Source organism: Aulonocara stuartgranti, assembly GCF_965226115.1.
Source record: "Aulonocara stuartgranti genome assembly, chromosome: 4".
NCBI classification, from domain to species: domain Eukaryota; kingdom Metazoa; phylum Chordata; class Actinopteri; order Cichliformes; family Cichlidae; genus Aulonocara; species Aulonocara stuartgranti.
The window spans coordinates 11,037,698-11,054,877 of record NC_138942.1 but is presented as its reverse complement, the minus strand read 5'-3'; the positions used below and the strand labels follow the sequence as shown (position 1 = coordinate 11,054,877).

General features: G+C 42.6%; 1 protein-coding gene across 1 annotated transcript in view; it reads left to right on the top strand.

Moving 5' to 3' along the window:
- The first annotated feature begins 895 nt into the window (after positions 1–895).
- The window catches only part of pde4a (phosphodiesterase 4A, cAMP-specific), a 50,592-nt gene continuing 34,307 nt past the window's right edge, over positions 896–17,180 (top strand). The window contains exons 1-2 of the mRNA XM_082531883.1: positions 896–1,143; positions 1,177–2,190. Of these exons, the coding sequence (XP_082388009.1) occupies positions 1,895–2,190 (296 nt within the window). The 5' untranslated portion in view covers positions 896–1,143; positions 1,177–1,894. The remainder of the gene's footprint in view (positions 1,144–1,176; positions 2,191–17,180) is intronic.

Genomic DNA, 17,180 nt, shown 5'->3' with positions numbered 1-17,180 from the left:
CAATGACTGAATAATGTTTTACAGTGTACAGGGCAATTTTTTATAGTATGTTACATAAACACTAAACAGTGGCTGCCCTGAAATTGAATTTGCATGAATTACTGTAAGGAAGAAGATGAGCCGTGTAATCCTTTAGAGCATGTTCATTTTATTTCTACTCAAATCAATAGCACCTGCAGCTCTATAATAACCAACTTATCAAATGTGGAATCAGATTTTGCATTTAAATGCACTGCTTACATACACTGGTATAAATATTGATCTTCGATTGATGGAGGTCAGCAGATTTTCCCGAAAAGCGCTTGTCTCTTGCTTTTATGGATAGTGTTATACATTACCATTATCAGTGGCAGCTCTGATGGGAATAAAACCTTTTACCCTTTAAAGTGAGCGCCTTCTCCATTTTCCAGAGCAACAAGATAGTCTTTACTTTTGTTTCTTCTCTAAAAATAACCCAACAGACTGTACGCAAGAGCTCTATGGGGACAGCTCCAAGCTCTCAGTGATGTCTGGACATGAACACGTACTCCTCAAGCTTGAGATGGTAACTCAAAGCAACAACTATCAGCCTCAGATAGGTAAAAATGATAAAGAGTGGTGTTTTAGATGGCATATCAGATGTTATAAGACTCTTTCTCAGCTGACATGATTTGGCCAATTTGTTGCTTTTGTTTTCTCTCACGGAAATGCCAAGTGAGCAGACAGGGGGCAAAGCATAATGGATGTGCAAATAAATGGTTTAAATCCCCCCCCCAGTGCTGACAGTGCTCACTGAGGAGAGCAACCACCCATCCACCATATAGAGACTGGATGGACCAGAACAGAGGGAGGGGGGGAGAGAAAGAGAAAGAGAAGAGAGAGAGTGCTGTGGTGAAGCCAGTGTTTGCCGTCGAACTCCAGCAAATATGAGGATGGGGAGATAATGGCCCACACTGCACAGGATGACTGAACCACCGCAACTATGAATTCTCTCCTTTTACGATGCATTCTGACTGAAAAAAGAAACAAAAAAGAAAGAAAGAAAAACTGAAGCAGAGAAAATCTGGACAGCAAAGGATCGCTTATGCCTTTTGGATATGTCCAACCTTTCTTCAGCATCCTGATCTATTAAAGATAAGCTTCTGAGTCCTGTTAAGCCTTTTAGTTAAAAAGAAGAAGAAGAAGAAGAAGAAGAAGAAGAAGAAGAAGAAGAAGAAGAAGAAGAAAAATATCTCCACCGAGGAATTGCTGAAGACTTCTGCGCTTGGTGTACGCACAGAGATGCTGTAGCTCTACACGAACCACGATAGACTGAGTACTTTAATGGAAATTGCTTGGAAATTTGAGCTCTGCTGAAAAAACATACGGACAGCAATAATACCACACACAGAAAGAGAGAGAGAGAGTGCGAGAGACAGAGAAAGAAAGCGGGGAGAGCCAGCGCCGGCGATCTGTGTGTCTCTGCAATAAGTGGCTAATAAAAAGCAATAAATTCTCTAAAATAAATACAGTCATCTGGTTGTGCGCCATGGGCGATGAGGCGTCAAACTTCAGGAGAAGCAGGAGGACCGGTGTCTCATCACCAAAACCCCGAACTGGTGAGGATCACGGAAGACTGGAGATTTGGGGATAAACTAAAACTGATCTCCACCGAGAACAATGAGATTATTGATTTTTGGATGACTTGTCAGGTTACCACTGTGGCAGTTTTTTGATGTTATTCAGAAAGCAGCATAGAGACCGGTGCTGCGCTGGACTTGGTCACTTTGGTTTGTTCTCTCAGAGATCAAATGGCAGAGAGGGACATGACATGTTTTGTTTTGTGCTTGAAATAAGCGAATACAGCCATATTATTTAATCAAGAAGTTAAAAAGATTTTTTTTCTTTTTTTTTTCTTTTTTTTTTTTGTTGCACTATGATGGAACCACCACCATGTTCGAAGAAGAGCCTGTCCCTGTCGCTCCCGGTTCCCCGGGAAGGACAGGCGACTCTGAAACCTCCGCAGCATCTTTGGAGGCAACCCCGGACCCCGATCAAAATCAAACACCGGGGGTACTCCGACACAGACCGGCATCACCACCGGCACATGGAGCGCTCCGACGCCGTGGATACGAGCGACAGACCGGGACTGAAAAAGTCTCGGATGTCCTGGCCATCCTCCTTCCACGGGACCACAAACACATCCATCGGAAATTGTGTCGGGAACAAACGGTAGGCGAGAAAGAGATGCATTCCAAACATCCCAATAATAGCCCATGACAGCCCACAAGGCATATGCGTAAACGGGGGAGGGGTGGGGGCATTTTAATGAGTGCGTAATAACGCAGTGCGCCTGAAGGGTTAACTGATATGAAGCGCTTTCTATCGAGAGGCGGGACGCGTGGGTTTTCGGTACAGATGCGTTATGCGTCTTTGGATAGACTCTGTCAGATGGGTATGAAGCGCAAACCAGGCCGCCCACTCGAAACGCAGGAGCACCTTAACAATGTTAAGAGCGTCAGCATACTAGTTGATAAGTAACATGAAGCTCGGTGGTTTTAATGGCATCAAAGGTCTGGTGTGTGCGTTCGTGCGTGCAAGACAGAGATATCGCCGGCGTGCGCACTCCGGGACTGCATCAGTTTGTTCTCAGAGGGCGGTTTGGGGCTAGGTGGGCGTTGGAGCAAAAAAAAAAGTGCCCTGCTGATGAACTCCTTATCAAGACAGTCTCTAAATTCAAATGTAGGTCTCCCTGACCTTTGACCCTCTTTTTGTGGTGAATTGGTGGGCTAAAAAATAAGATGCAGTGTTACCTGGACTTGTGTCACAGAAATGTCACACAGATGGCTTCAGGAAGCATCTAGCTGGCACACACTGCTGCTCTGTGATCAGACATGACAGTAAAAAATTCACTGCCTCATAACGAGAGGACACAGCACACCTAAACTGCACTAGCACTTAAATCAAATTAAGCAACAGATGTTAATCAAACATATTTGATTAAAGGCATTTCATTAAGTGAGTCGTGGAACTGCATGATTATGATACGATTACTTTGTCCTCACTCAACAAACGCTCCATTTATCCTCTTAAGGAGACACTGAGAGTGCAGCATAAGGATGTTTTGTCCAGTGTTGTCGCCTTTTTTTTAACTTATAACAGCAAATAATTTACTGCCTGGTAACATAGGCAGTAAAGTCTTGGTTGTGACTCTTTTTCTTTTTTATTCTTGTCTGTGAAAGAGTGATTGTCATGGAGAGAAAGACGAGGGCTTTCGTGCTTATGCTGGTTTTTAGTTTGCTCCCTCTTCCCTTCTTTTCTCAGTATGACCTGAAGTCCCCTGATGTTCCTCCAAGTCAAGGCGTTAGTTTACATGTTGGACTGCTTAGAACTGCCTTATTATCCTCCTAAACTTTTCCCATGCACTCATGAAGCACAAACATGCCTCTACCACATTAAACAAGAGGATTGTCACACTGATGACACATTGATGGCTGTGTGGTGGGTCCCAATGGAAATGTGGGGGTCTAGCATTTTTTTTCTTTTACTCGTTGTCTTTCCAGTTTTTTTCTTTTCAATGCCACAGACGGCCTTCCCGGCAGGCCCCTGGGAGAAAGGCCAACTCCAGCTGACTGGAGGAAGGACTGATTTGTATTTTAGTCCCCAGGACACGCTCTGAGGCAGTCCAATCTTTAGTGCATTGGGACTGACTCTGCCTGCCCTTCTCCTTCTGTGGGCGGCAAACCATGAGAGGGCAGAGAAAGAGAGATAATTCGATTCCAACAAGCTCAGTTTTGAGGGCACACGGAGCTGGCTCCAACTGTGTGTGCGTGTTCATGTGTGCGTGTATGTTCCTTAGCACATTTGTAAAGTGATGTGTGCGATCAGTGGGTGTTTGTGCTACACACTGGTCAGGAAGGAGGGTGCACGGAGGAATGGAGGCTGCTAGTTGAATGTTGTGTGTCACGGATGGTGGTGAAATGTGTGTGGAGGTATTTATGTGTGGGCTGTGCACAGGTTAGTGTCTGACCTGTAGCCCATATGGTTTCCAACAGGCCTTGTTTTACCTCTTTTCACATCAATGGGAGGTCAGAGGTATTTCCACTGTGCTGGAGCTATTTTTATTATTTTCACATACTGCAGCGACTGTAAATTCTGCCTCTTTGCTTATGTCCACATAATGGATGCTTCAAGCAGATGCCTCATCGCTTCACTGTATTTATAAACATCTATGTTGATCCAGCAGCGCTGTGCTCTTTCGCTCAAGGCTAACTTGCATTGAGTGTGGCCTATGGAAGGCAGCTTCATGCACATCTGCTTTCACCACTCTGAATGCTCTTATTTACATGCAGATGTCTGGAAATTTTCCTCAAAGTACATTTTAAACAAGCTCTCATTTAAGGAGCCATCCATTCACAAATCAGAAGGTGAACAGTCTGAGATAACTAAGTATATTTTCACAATATGTCTCAGTAGAAGGCCAGGAGAAATAGGAAGGCTGTAAATCTGACCTCTTGCTAAGATTAAATGACATTTTGGACAATCACTCTCATGATCTGATCCTTTCTTTGGGACTTGCAACACAATGTGCCTTGCAGCAAAATACAGCAACAAATTAGACCCCCTCCCCCCTGTAATTTTCACACTTAATATAGCCATCCAGTGAGGCGGATTGGACCGGCTCTTGCTCGCTGTATATTTGAGGCCCCTGCTCCAAGCCCCATCATATGGCAAGGAAGTGACCAACAGTTAGAGCCTAAAATCTGCTTAGATTTAAATGTTCTGAAGGCATCGCAAATTTAGCAAACATGAATCGGTGACAGGTTAGATGGTTCTAAGTTTTAATGTATGCGAATTCAATGTTTTTAGCTTTGTGCAAACACAATAAGACCAACTGTACCAGATAAGGATTCTTTTTCCAGAAGAGTGGAAGAATAATTGGTCTTTGATTTGTTGCGTGCTGACTGACCCGGTGGAAGACCTTAAGGAGTCGGTCAGCGCCTCATCTGGAGGAGGTTTCAAGAGATCAATGAGCCTGAGAGCTTCTGGTGAAATTGTTTTGGACAGGGTTCAGGGAACTGTAATAGAAACCCTCACTATTGATAAAAAAGCACTCCCAACAGTCGCCAGTCTAGCGGATGGGGGATACACAAAAGGGATTTTGCATAACTGTTTGAAGAATCCCAGTCTGCAGCTTTTCTACTTCTATCCTACAAAATGGCAGTCTTAGTGGCAATCAGCTTCCCCCCCAAAGAGTGTCAGTCTGCCTCCTCTGCATTTCCCCGATGTCTTTTGTTCAACCGCCTTGTCATGCCTTTTGTCAGAGGACGTTAATATGAACGTATCAGCCATCAGGTCCCATGCCCAATGCGCTCTGGGAAGTTCCGACATGAAATGAATGACTGACACTGAACGAGTAACAGCTCTTCCCGCAATTCAGTTGCTATGGTTACTTGTTTTGTGCATTTGTAGAATAGATTTCATTTACCCAAAAAAGGCAAAGCCTAAGGCACTTGATGGGCTCGACTGTATAATTTGTCAGTACGTAGCAGATCCCGCTGGATATGCATCATGACTTGTATGTTCATAAGGTGAAAAAGGGAATATTAATGCATCTCAGCTGAAGAACTGAGGGCTTCAGATTGAAGTTTGATCACAGCAACCTCTGCGACAATTTCAAACCAAAGGCTTGCTCACTTCCTCACCTACCACATATGCATTCTTTACACCCCCCCCCCTTTCCCCCTCCTCCCTCCCACCGAGGGATCTAGTGCTGATTTGTAAGCTGTAGCTGCTCTTTTCCCTGCGTGACTGGCCGGCTGCCATAATAATTTAGCTCATAATGAGGTACAGCTCCAGTTAATTACCACAACAGCAGTATTTTGCTGTTGATCATACATTTGCATTTCTAACACAGGAGATCCAAGTCTCATACAGAGAGCATTCAGGAACTTCCCCACCAAAAGCGTTTTAATAGCGTTAAGTAATAGACCTCTTATCTCATTTAGGTAGTGCAAGCATCTGTTTAGGCTACAGATTGCGCTCTTCTGTGAATACATCGTGCTTTCTCGCTGCTCTCAGCACTAATTAGTATCTGGAGGCAGTACACGGACTGGAACCGTGCTCACTGTGCTTTAGTTGGCTCAGGCGGATACCCCAGGTAAAACCTTCCTCAGCAATGACACCGAACAGATGTCTGCTCAAAGGGAATGTATAGGTCCCCTCATTCAAGGTCCCTCTTTGTGTTTGTTCTCTGCTCGTCGCCTTGTTTGCCTGCAGACTCTCCCACAGACACTCGGGCCTCCTGTAACCACGTTTAGTGGCGTCAGCTAAGCTTCAAGAATCGACTGGAAACCTTGGCGTCTTTGCATTTTAATTGATTTCACACTGAATCTTCTCAGAGTTGTGATACACCAGTCATTTGTTGTTTTTGTGTGTGTGTGTGTGTGTGTGTGTGTGTGTGTGTGTGTGTGCTTTTTAACAAGTGCGGATGGGCAGAGATCCCAGTAAGAGGAAACAAAGTGAGCATCGGCATCAAAAATCCAAGTTGCACAACAAGTCCACCTGTTATCCACGATTATCTCCGTGTTTGCTGCAGCTGCTTACATTTAGTCTGTAACAGCCCCTTAGTCCCTATTCCTTTTCACGCTCATGCTCATTAAATCGCCTTTTTGGAACTTTCTGACACAGTTGATTATGCAATACTTTCTTTTACCTCTTTCAACATGCCCACTATGATGATGATAAGCCTCATAATGGCTATTTTTTTCCTTTTCTTATCTAATTATACTGCTTGAATCAGTCTTTTGTCCATTAAAATAACAGTCTTTGATTGCTGCATGTCTCTCTTTTTGATCCCCTATCCTCTCAGTGCTTCCTTTCACCTCAGAGTAAATGGAGAGTATTGATTCCATCTCTATTTCTGCTCTCTGCTTTGTCTTTCCATTGTGTGGCCCGTCTCGCTGGTTCCCAGTAGCGTCAAGATGCTTTCTGATAGCCTTCTTCTTGCTTACAGCGGCATTAAGCACACTATCATAAATCTCTTATTTCACCCCCCCACCTCCTCAAAGCCATATCTGAATCTCAAACCTTCACATCCTGGCAGTGAAATGAACTGCCCACCGCCAACAGTGTGCAGCGCCTCATCTCTTCCTATATTCTTCCCCATAAAACGAGGTTTTTATACTGATGTGATTTTTAGTTCTTCATGCTCCAGTCGCTTCTTGAAAAATCACAGACTTCAAGGGCATGGCAGACACAAACACCTTCATCACATGGCTGGAAATCAGCTGCCACTAAAAAAAAGGAGTTCAAACAGCCTTTGCATCAAAGAGAAGTTGGGAAAAACAGCATCCTAATCATGCTGTGAGATTAAAATACACACAGTACTCTGTAAAGCTTCCTGTATGGATTTACAATCACCCATTTCCTTGGATTTAGTTTTCGTCTGATACAAAATAAATAAATAAAGCGTTTCTTTTTTAGTAGTAATCGTAATTTATTCTTCGAGCCCAAAGGCACTAAGGGGAACTAAAAGGAAAAACCTTTTAGTGTAATCAAATCGCCCACTTCATACCAAGAAAAAGGTCTTTATTGCTGAGACTTGGGAGTATTTAAATGTCAAAATGTCCAGCGTATTCCATTTCACAATAAGTGCTAGTCTTTCACCTCTCAGCAAACAGTTCAGCTTGATAGAAAACGGCAACATGATGCCCGTGTGTGAGATTCCCTATAAGATAGAGCGACGAATAAGAATATTGTGTCCATGTGGTGCTCAAGCAGGTGATACACCATCAATCAGAATCAGCTGGCGGTCTCTGACGATGTCGCAAAGGGGGCAACCCCCTTGAAAAGCGCTTTAGGCTGCTGTCTCAGTGCAGAGCTGTCTGAATGAGTGAGTCTGACAACCCCTCTGTCAGCGGCGTGTCAGCGCAGCACGCGTTCAGTGAAGCAGAGCGCACAAAACCGTAGCCACCTGTTGAGCAGAGCACCGTGTCGGACTAATGTGAGGCATGTCAGGAATGCTCAAAGAGTGCCGAGTTTAAATTAAGAACTCACAGCAAATTACGGCTGGAGCAGATGAAGGTGTGCACCTAGAGGCCGCACTCGTCGGGGGGGATGCTCACGCTTGTGTTCAGCTGCCCGCTGATGCCAACATCTCATCTGAAATATCGCTTCCAGGCCTCGTGCCCCAGGACAGAGCTCCCGCCCAAAACTACTGGCTCAGTTTCAGCTATATGGATGACTACGGAAGACTGTCATACGTGTTTAGAGTAACAGATGGCTTTAATGCTGGCTTAACGTGTCACAGACTTGTACACTAAGGCAACAAATACAACCAACGCTTTGTTCAGACTCTCATTTTTTATTCTGTTTACGGCATAAATCATACTCGTAGGTGTTGACTGTATATCATTATTATTATTGACAGATATAGAGCGCCTGGGACAGAAATACAGCAGGAAATAGATTGTTTTTTGCCCATTCCCAGTCTGACTCAGCAGTACTATTACTGTGTGAGCTTGATTGGAAAAATGCTGAAAACAACAGTAAATAATATCCAGTTGCTATGAAAAATATAACAGCATGAGAGCTTGCTAAATATGCCAGTAAAAATCTTTCATAGTGTGCTAATTTAGACAGCTGAGGTGGGTGGTGATGGTGGTAATATTATAGCTACAAATTATCAAGTAAAAAAGTAGCAAATGTACTTAAAAAACTTGAATAGTCTTTGAGATTTTATAAAAAGAGAAAAAGAGATAAAAAGGAAATGAATCGCATCTCTTTATATTGTAAGGCTGATTCAACCTCATCACTCCACACACGCCACATGCATAGGGAGGAGGTGCAACAGTAACTGATACACAAAATCTATCACCTCATTCAAATCAGATTCAGAAGAATAATCCAGATCCATGACCCAAGTGTTACTAAGGCTTTAACCTCTTTAATATCGATGTTCTTCTATGTGCACCTTGGAAATAGGCGATTACAAAGATTGCTCTGATTAGGTCGTCCCCTGCAGGAATGACACTTGACAAAAAAAAAAACACCCACCACTAATTATTTCTTTATAATTTCTAACAGCAGTCTCAAAGAATGATCAAGTTTTTAAAACATATTTGAGTGTTTTTGGGTAGTAGTTAAATATAAAACGTACAATTTTTTCAAGGTGAAATAATAATTTGTTATTTTAACAGTCAAAGAACATATAGAGCAGAAGAAAGTAGTTTCATGTGAAAAAGCAAAACCACCGTTAAATTTAAACTGAAAGTATTGTGCAAAAGTTTTGAGCCACCTGTCATTTCTTCATATTTTGCTTCCCAAGGGCCAGACTTTCTTGTGAAGTGGTATTTAAAGTGCTTTTTAGAGGTCTCTCAAAGCTTTTCTTTGCACATTGGGTGCTTTTTTACTCATTTTCAGTCCAGTTCTCATCCATCTAACCACTTTCAAAGAAATGTAATTTTTTTATGTTTATTTGTTGAACTATTTAACTTTAACCTATGAGTTGTTCAAGCATAAAAAGCCTTAAACTCAAGAGATGAACCAGTGTTGATTCTCAGCATAACAGACAACTTAGCAAGGAGCCAATTTTAAATTGTATCTTTAGGCACTTTGTTCCAAGCAGCCTGTCACAAAATACATCCTTTGCTCCAATTTCTGTAGCTAAAGCTATAAAAGATGCCGACGATAACATAATTTGACAGGCATAAAACAGTATTTTTGGTATACTGGTAGGTATCAGCTGAAAATGTGGCTTATCTCAGCATTGTGTGCAATGCATCCGTAATAAAATCTGAGGTAACAAGTGGAGGACACCAAAGAAGAAGTGGCAGAAGAAATAGAAAAAAATCCAGCTAAGATGTGAAACAAACCTGATAGATGGATCTGGACCTTCAGTTGGTGCATCTGTTTTTTGCTGAACCCTCGTCAGAATTTTAGCCAGTGGTGTTGAGGATCATGAGAACATTTATGGAACTATGAATGGCGAAAAGTACCGTTAAGTTTTGATCCACCATGCAATACCATGTAGAAAGCATCTGATTGGCAGCGGCTTTATTTTTCAGCATGAAATGATCCCGAACAAACTGCCAACACAGTAAAAGCATACCTGGAAAGAAAAAACACACAATGGAACACAATCAGTCACAGATTGGCCTCCCCAGAGCCCGAACCTCAACATTATTAAACCAGAGAACAGAACAAAAGGCAGCCAACATCCAAAGAAGAGCTTTGAATGTACTTCACGAAGCCTGGAGAGCTATTCCTGAAGACTACTTAAAGAAATGACAAGAAAGCTCCCCTAAGAGGGTCCAGACTGTGTGGAAAACTAAATATGGTCCCAAAAATCAACATTCAAGATTATTAGAATTGTACTCAGCATTTGCCTTATACACTGTCTTTTCATGTATGTTTCAATAAATGTGCACATGTTTTTAACTTCCTCAGGAGAATATAAAGAAATGAGGGGCAGCTCAAGCATTTTCCACAGTGCTGTACACGCAGCGAACACTGAACCAGGGCTTACAAATGAAGAGGAACTAACAAAAATAACCTTGTGCTGTAGCCTTATTACAGAGTAAGAAACAAGCAGCGAGACGGTTTTTGAAAGAGAATGCTCCAAGCCTGCAAATGAACAAATCATTCCTCAAATAAAGCAGGATATTTTCAGATTCATTTAATAATTTACATTTCTCTTAATTTAATATCTTTAGTTTGTCAGAATGCTCAATGCCAAATGACTGTCACTGCCCATTATATGTTATAATGACTCACAGTGCCTGGCCAGAGTATCAACAATAGCCTGCACTTTTCACTTTACAATACTGCAGATATGGCAACGCCAGCTGGGGCTTAAGAACACATTGTTATGCTGCTTCTTCTCAAGGCCAAGGTAAAATAGTTTTTTTTTTCTGTCTTTTATTGCTGCTAACAGGGAAAGACTCAGCAACATATAGAATTAAAACACATACAATAGGTTTGTGTGAGGAATATATGTGTACACAGGGGGAAAAAACCATCTGTGGAGCTGCAACAAGGTTTGTGGGAACACTTGTGCATTTTACATAATGCATGAAGCAGCTTATGATTTATAGCTGACTGAAGGTGTGGTAGGCAGATGCACAACTCGGTTTTCTCAGTTAGAAAAAGAGCTGCAGTTCCAGCTCCTGACCCCTGCTAGATCAAGTGTGAGCAAATGTGTTCGCACATTAAAAAGCAACAACATTCAGGTTGTTGGAGGGCAGAACGGGAGAGAAAACACACACACATGGCTTGAGGGCTCGGGGTATTTTCATCTGATGCTACTTTTCAGTTCAAGGTGACGTGATGGAGAGCATATATATATATATATATAATTTTTATTTTTTTTCTTGTGCAGGGTCCAGAGCAGTTTTTCACTTATATCATCCATCATACAGTACACTGTGCCTGAATAGTGTTTCCTAATGATGCTGATGCAGGCTGGGACGTGTATTTTACCCCTAACAAAGCCAGAGTAATTAGCAGAAGTGTAGTCCGAGTTCTCTCTCTCTTCCTCAGCGATCCTGTCTCACCCTCTCTCTCTGTTTGTTTGTGCGTCAAGGGATTATTGTGTGATTACTTATGTGATTTGGAGGTTTTCTTATGAAGGGTTTCCATAAAGAAGAACAGAACTGAGTTTTCTCTCATTCAATGCAAGTTTTCCCTCCCCTAAGCTTCTCATTTGTGTTGTTGGGGGTTTTTTCCCCCCAGAAAAAAGCTTAAAAGATTTCTGGTGCAATCCACAGAACTGACAGTGCACGGCTAAAAGTTTCCCAGTGTCCCTTAGCGAGAGTACCTAATCCTCACATATTTTGCATCAGCAGAGTCTGAAGTCACAGACAGACAGCTAAAATCAGCTGAATCCAATCAGGGAAATGTGTTGGTTTTGCGTGGGAGGGGAGGGTGCCCTGGTGTTCACAGACCACAGTCCGTTCCTTTGCGTCACACAGGTGGGACGTTAGAAGCCCATGCTACGGGGAAGGTGTGAAGATAAGAAGACTGGAAAGGAACAGAAGGTAAATGTGGCAAACAAGGAGGCGCACATGTGTCTAGGGGATACAGGCAGAGAGCTGCTGTCTTCACAGATCAATGGCAATTGTGTATTTTGTCACATCAGATTTGATGCAAGACCTGTCTGCGATTGGTCGTGTCCCTTGCTACTCACGGGCGTAGATTCACAAGCCACTGATGCTGTGCTCATGAACGCCGGTCTTTCTTTCTCAGGGTGATATAAATGGGGAAGGGGGGGGGAGGGGGGGGAATTGAAGCCTCCAGCTGTCAGTGTAATGAGATTAAACCAGACCAGCCTGAGCTCCCAGTGTTTTATTGAACTTTATTTCAGTTTCCATTCTGTTTTTCAATATGTATAAGGAAGATATTGAATGTGGCTGCTTCTGCGCACTAGTCCAAGAGCATCTGGTTGTGCATCAGTGTGGAGTGTGCGATTGTGTGTGTGTATTGGAGGACAGAAACAGAGAGATAATGTGAAAGACTTGTGTGAGTATGTGTGTAATGTCCTCACTTCACACCCTGCAGGGCATGGTGCATCTCCTAAAGATGTGTTCAAGACGTCGCGCCGTCACGAAACTTTGATTTGGTTTCCAAGCTTTCCGGCCTTTTCCAGCAGTTTCCACATGGCGCATGGCAAGGCCTGTCTGGTGCTGCCAGTGGAAAAGTAATGCTTAACCGTGGCGCATGAGGCCTGTGCATTGCTTTCGTTGAATCCTGGTCTGTGAAAGGCAGACAGAAAGCCACACTGGCACAACGATTGTGGCTGCAAGTCTGTGTGCGAGCATGTGCTCGTGTGAATGCTTTTGTGAGACGGAAAGTGTCTGGGGACTCGCAGAGTGGGAGACATCCATTCTGTTTGGACATACTGCGGAGTCTCACAGCCCATATTCCCCAACTCTGACGTTTTGGAACGGTCTGCCAGTCTGTGACTGCTTTTTCTATCACGCCACTCAGGCCTCATTACCCAGTCGCAGCTTCTTCCTCCATCATTTTGCCATCAGTCAGGGGGCACTTGGCTCCCCAGGTTCACTCATTTCTCTGCTGATAAATATATGTTACTCATCTCCTGCTTTTTTCCCATTAGAAGAGAACATAACACTATTAACATCTTCAGCACCTTTAAGACTCATCATAAGGGCCCATTCATCAGTGGTCGGTGAAAGAAAAAGACAAATGGAGAAGGTGATAGGGGAAAAAATACAGCAGGAGCAATGCTTCTTTGCATTCATATTAGAGGTAAATATGGAGATGTTCACAACTGAAATACATCTACAAATGTGTATGTACGTGTGAAAATGCAGAATGTGAAGGTATTTCACAAGATTATTTGGTTGGTTCGTGGTTTCCATCCCCGAGTCCGAGTGGTTAAATTCTTCATTGCTTAAAATAGTGGAGAGCAAAAGAGGAACGCACCGATATAGTCGTGAAACTGCTGAGTCTCATCTGACAACAATTTTGTAAAATTAATCTGTATTCATATGGAGACTGCAAACCTGGCTCAGATATCAGTTATTCTGATATCAACTGGCTACACCATAAACCCCAGAACATTGGCAGCTGCCCCCAGAGGCTAAATAACAAGACTAATGGCCCATTTTCAGTGACTGCGCCATTTGTCATGTAAAATCATGGGAAAATTAGAAGTTTCTGCAGCCAGTGGTTCTGGCATCAGAGTAAAAACAAACAAACAAATAACTAGCTCCAGTCCCCTGTTGGAGGTGAGGCGGATTTCCAAGAGTTCCAGCAGTAAAATGATGTCTAGTTAAAGATAATCAACAAAATCAGTGAGTCTGTTTAAAAATTGTATGAGATTAATATCAGCTGGTCCACCTACCAGCTACCAGTGCTACTTGGAATTTGTATTAGAAGAAAAGAAGCAAAACTACCAGTAAATGTATACTTATTGGCCACTGGCCACATTAGATAAACCCATTTAACTGCTCATCAAGTGGGATACGGCTATCGCTAGGGTTTACAGAAGAGCTATATCCTGTTCTCTTGGAGGACATGCCTTGTTGATGCCAGAGGCCAGAGGAGCTTTGAGCTGATAGGAAGGCAGCAATAACTTTCTAATGAATAATATACCCACTCATTACAACCAAAGTATGGAGAAGAGGATCTCTGAATGCACAATACATAGAACCTTAGAGCTGATGGGTTACAGCAGCAGAAGACCACATAGAGTCCTGCTCCTGTCAGCAACAACTCTCACTCGCTTGCCAAGACTGGACAATAGAAGACTGGAAAACAATCCTGCCTGATCTGATGAGCCTCAACTTCTGCAGCAGCACTTAGTTGGTAGAGTCAGAATTTGGTGTAAACAACATGAAAGCATGGATCCATCCTGCTTTGCATCAAAGGTTCAGACTGATGGTGGTGGTGCTATGATGTGGGGGATATTTTCTTGGCACACTTTGGGCCCCTTACTACCAAGTAAGTTTAAATACCACAGCCTACCTAAGTATTGTTGCTGACCATGTCCATCCCTTTATGAGCACAGTGTACACATCCTCTAAGCTTCCAGCAGGATAATGTGCCAAAGATTTCTTGAACATATCAAAGAGTTTGCTGTATGCAGCAACTATGTGATTCTCTCATGTTAATAAGGATGCCAATCTCTGAGGAATGTTTCCAGCACCTTGTTTAATCTATGCCATGAAGAATTAAGGCAGTTTTAAAGGCAAGCAGAGGGTCAAAGCCAGCAAAGTGGCTGGGGAGTGTGCAGAATTACCGTAGATGGATTCGATTGCCCAGCAAAAGTGACAGCGACTCTGATGCTTCAGGATTACGACAAGACATGTCAGATTATTTGCATCATCCTTCATCCATTAGAAACAGGCCTGAGAGATGAGATGTTCCCACACTGTTTTATTGTTGTTTGTCAGATTTTATTTTTCATTATCAATGCAGTATTCCTGTCAGGCATCTATGACCATATTTAGGTAACAGATGGGTTATGGGTGAGTGGACAGGACTTTTGGTCAGGTCTTGATGGGACGAAGTTAGACGGAGAATGAAAACTTTGAGCGTGACTTGATGTAGGGAAAAGAAGGAAAAGTGGAAAGGGCACATTTGAATTGGGGAACACAAGTGTAATACTGCAGTGCTTGTGCTCAAAAAAAGGGAGAAGAAGAAGGACAAGAGGGCAGTGAATGAGATCAGAACAAAACTGACAGACAGATTGACTCATCAGACAAGCATGTCGCATTCACTGCCAGGCTGCATGGCAGTGGCCCTGATGCAGTTTCAGAACAAATTAATCCACGCAGATAAGGCTGCCTTCTTCTCACTAATGATATCTTACTGCTATTTAGGATAATCACGTTGATTTCCTTATTGTTCTCTTACTAAGATGATTCTCACAGGTACTGCCTATTTCTTATTATTGTAATTATTAAAGTACTATAATTGTTTCACAGCTTTTCTTTTACTGCCCCCATGAAATATAGAGCGTCTTCTATCTATGGGGATGTAGTTTAGCTGAGATATTACTTATATTTTGAGGCTATAATCTTAAAATATAAATAGACTTCATGTAGTATAATCAGAATAACTTGAAGCACCATTGGTTAATATTGGATATTTCTACCATGGTAGATGCATTATTCTAGAAATGCATCAGTTGGTTGCAACATCTAGTTGATGGATGGTTGTTGAATTTGGTCTAGAAGTTTACAGAATTCATTAGAGTGCAATACTTTGACAATAAATTACATTTTGATACCTAGAAGTTGAATTGTAATGGCTATGCGATCCAAACTTTTCATCGTCTTAGCTCTAGCGAGATCAGAATTTCAGCTTTTACAAAATAACTTACATTTTAAAAAGACTAATGGCGTTCCCATTTACTCTCAGCTGTGCTCATTTCCAAATGTTAGCATGCCCTGTACTCTAAGAGAACGCAGTGGACATTAGAAAGGGGGAAAAAACACATTTTCTACCCGTGTTGTCATGAGCATGTTACCATGGTGACATTCATTTTGAGTTCAAAGCAATTCTGCGCTTCTCAGAGCTGCTAGCATGACTTTATGCTGTTATATTTAAAATGGGTCAAATGACTATGAAAGATGTCACATGACAAACAGTTATGCTAAGGTCTGCACGGTGTCAGCTCAATGTTTGGGATTTTTCTGCCACTCAACTTTCGTTTTTTAAGATCTGAGATGATGTGCTTTGATTATTTTCTTAAAAATCAGCTGCCTTTAGCACAGCAGTTGGATTTAACATGAAAGGCAACACATCGAAAGAGGGAAGCAGTTCTTCGGTGCGCACGCTTTTCCTTAGCCACGCCACAAATGCACTAAAGGACAATTCAGAGCATCAAGCTAAATGGGCCATTTCACCGGGTGTTCAAATCAACCTTGTACGCTTTCACACTCAGCTGAACCCCTGCTCGGCATTTGTTTTCGCACCAAATTATATTGGTAATTATCCATCATTCCAGGGTAATATACAGCCAACCATCTTTGTGCTTTGGAATATGTATGACGAATTGGATGCCAAGACTGGTTATGAGTGTGCAGCTCATTTCGAGACTGAATTCGTGGTGACAGCATTTGAATTTACAGAAATGATATGGAAATTTTTAGATCATGAAATTCAGATAGATAGATAGATAGATTAGCGATCAGTGGAAGTGAGCAAAAACACAGATGGAGGATAGTGAGATGGTGGGGAAGAACATAGACAGAGTGACACAAAGGTAGCACTGGATGACTCACACTCTTCTCTCATTCTCTTCATCTCTCTCCAGTCTGGATTAAAATAAAAGAGGCCCAGCAGCCCCAGCCTGCAGAGAGGGAGTTGTGCGCTCCATCTCAGAGATAGGGTGATGTGCTAAAAATACCACTCCTTGTGTGGGCTTCTTGGGGAGGAAGGAGGGGGGGCAAAAGAATGGGGAGGGAGGTTTATGGATTTGGTGGTATAGTACGCTAGTGATATCACTACTTTCCACAGTCCAGCCCTATCGCATTTCAAGCTCGTCTTTTCTTTTGATCTGTGCTCTATAATGTTCACTAATTGCGCCTTGTAAAAGCACTTTTCCACTTTCGAGGAACGCTGGTCAGTGCAATTAAAATCTAGTTCATTACGCCAGAGTCTGCTAGAAACTGCTTTTATCTTGCTGACCCCCATTCCTTCTGCGAATCACACCCCCCACTGCTCACGTCTCTCCTTTGAGAAACTCCATT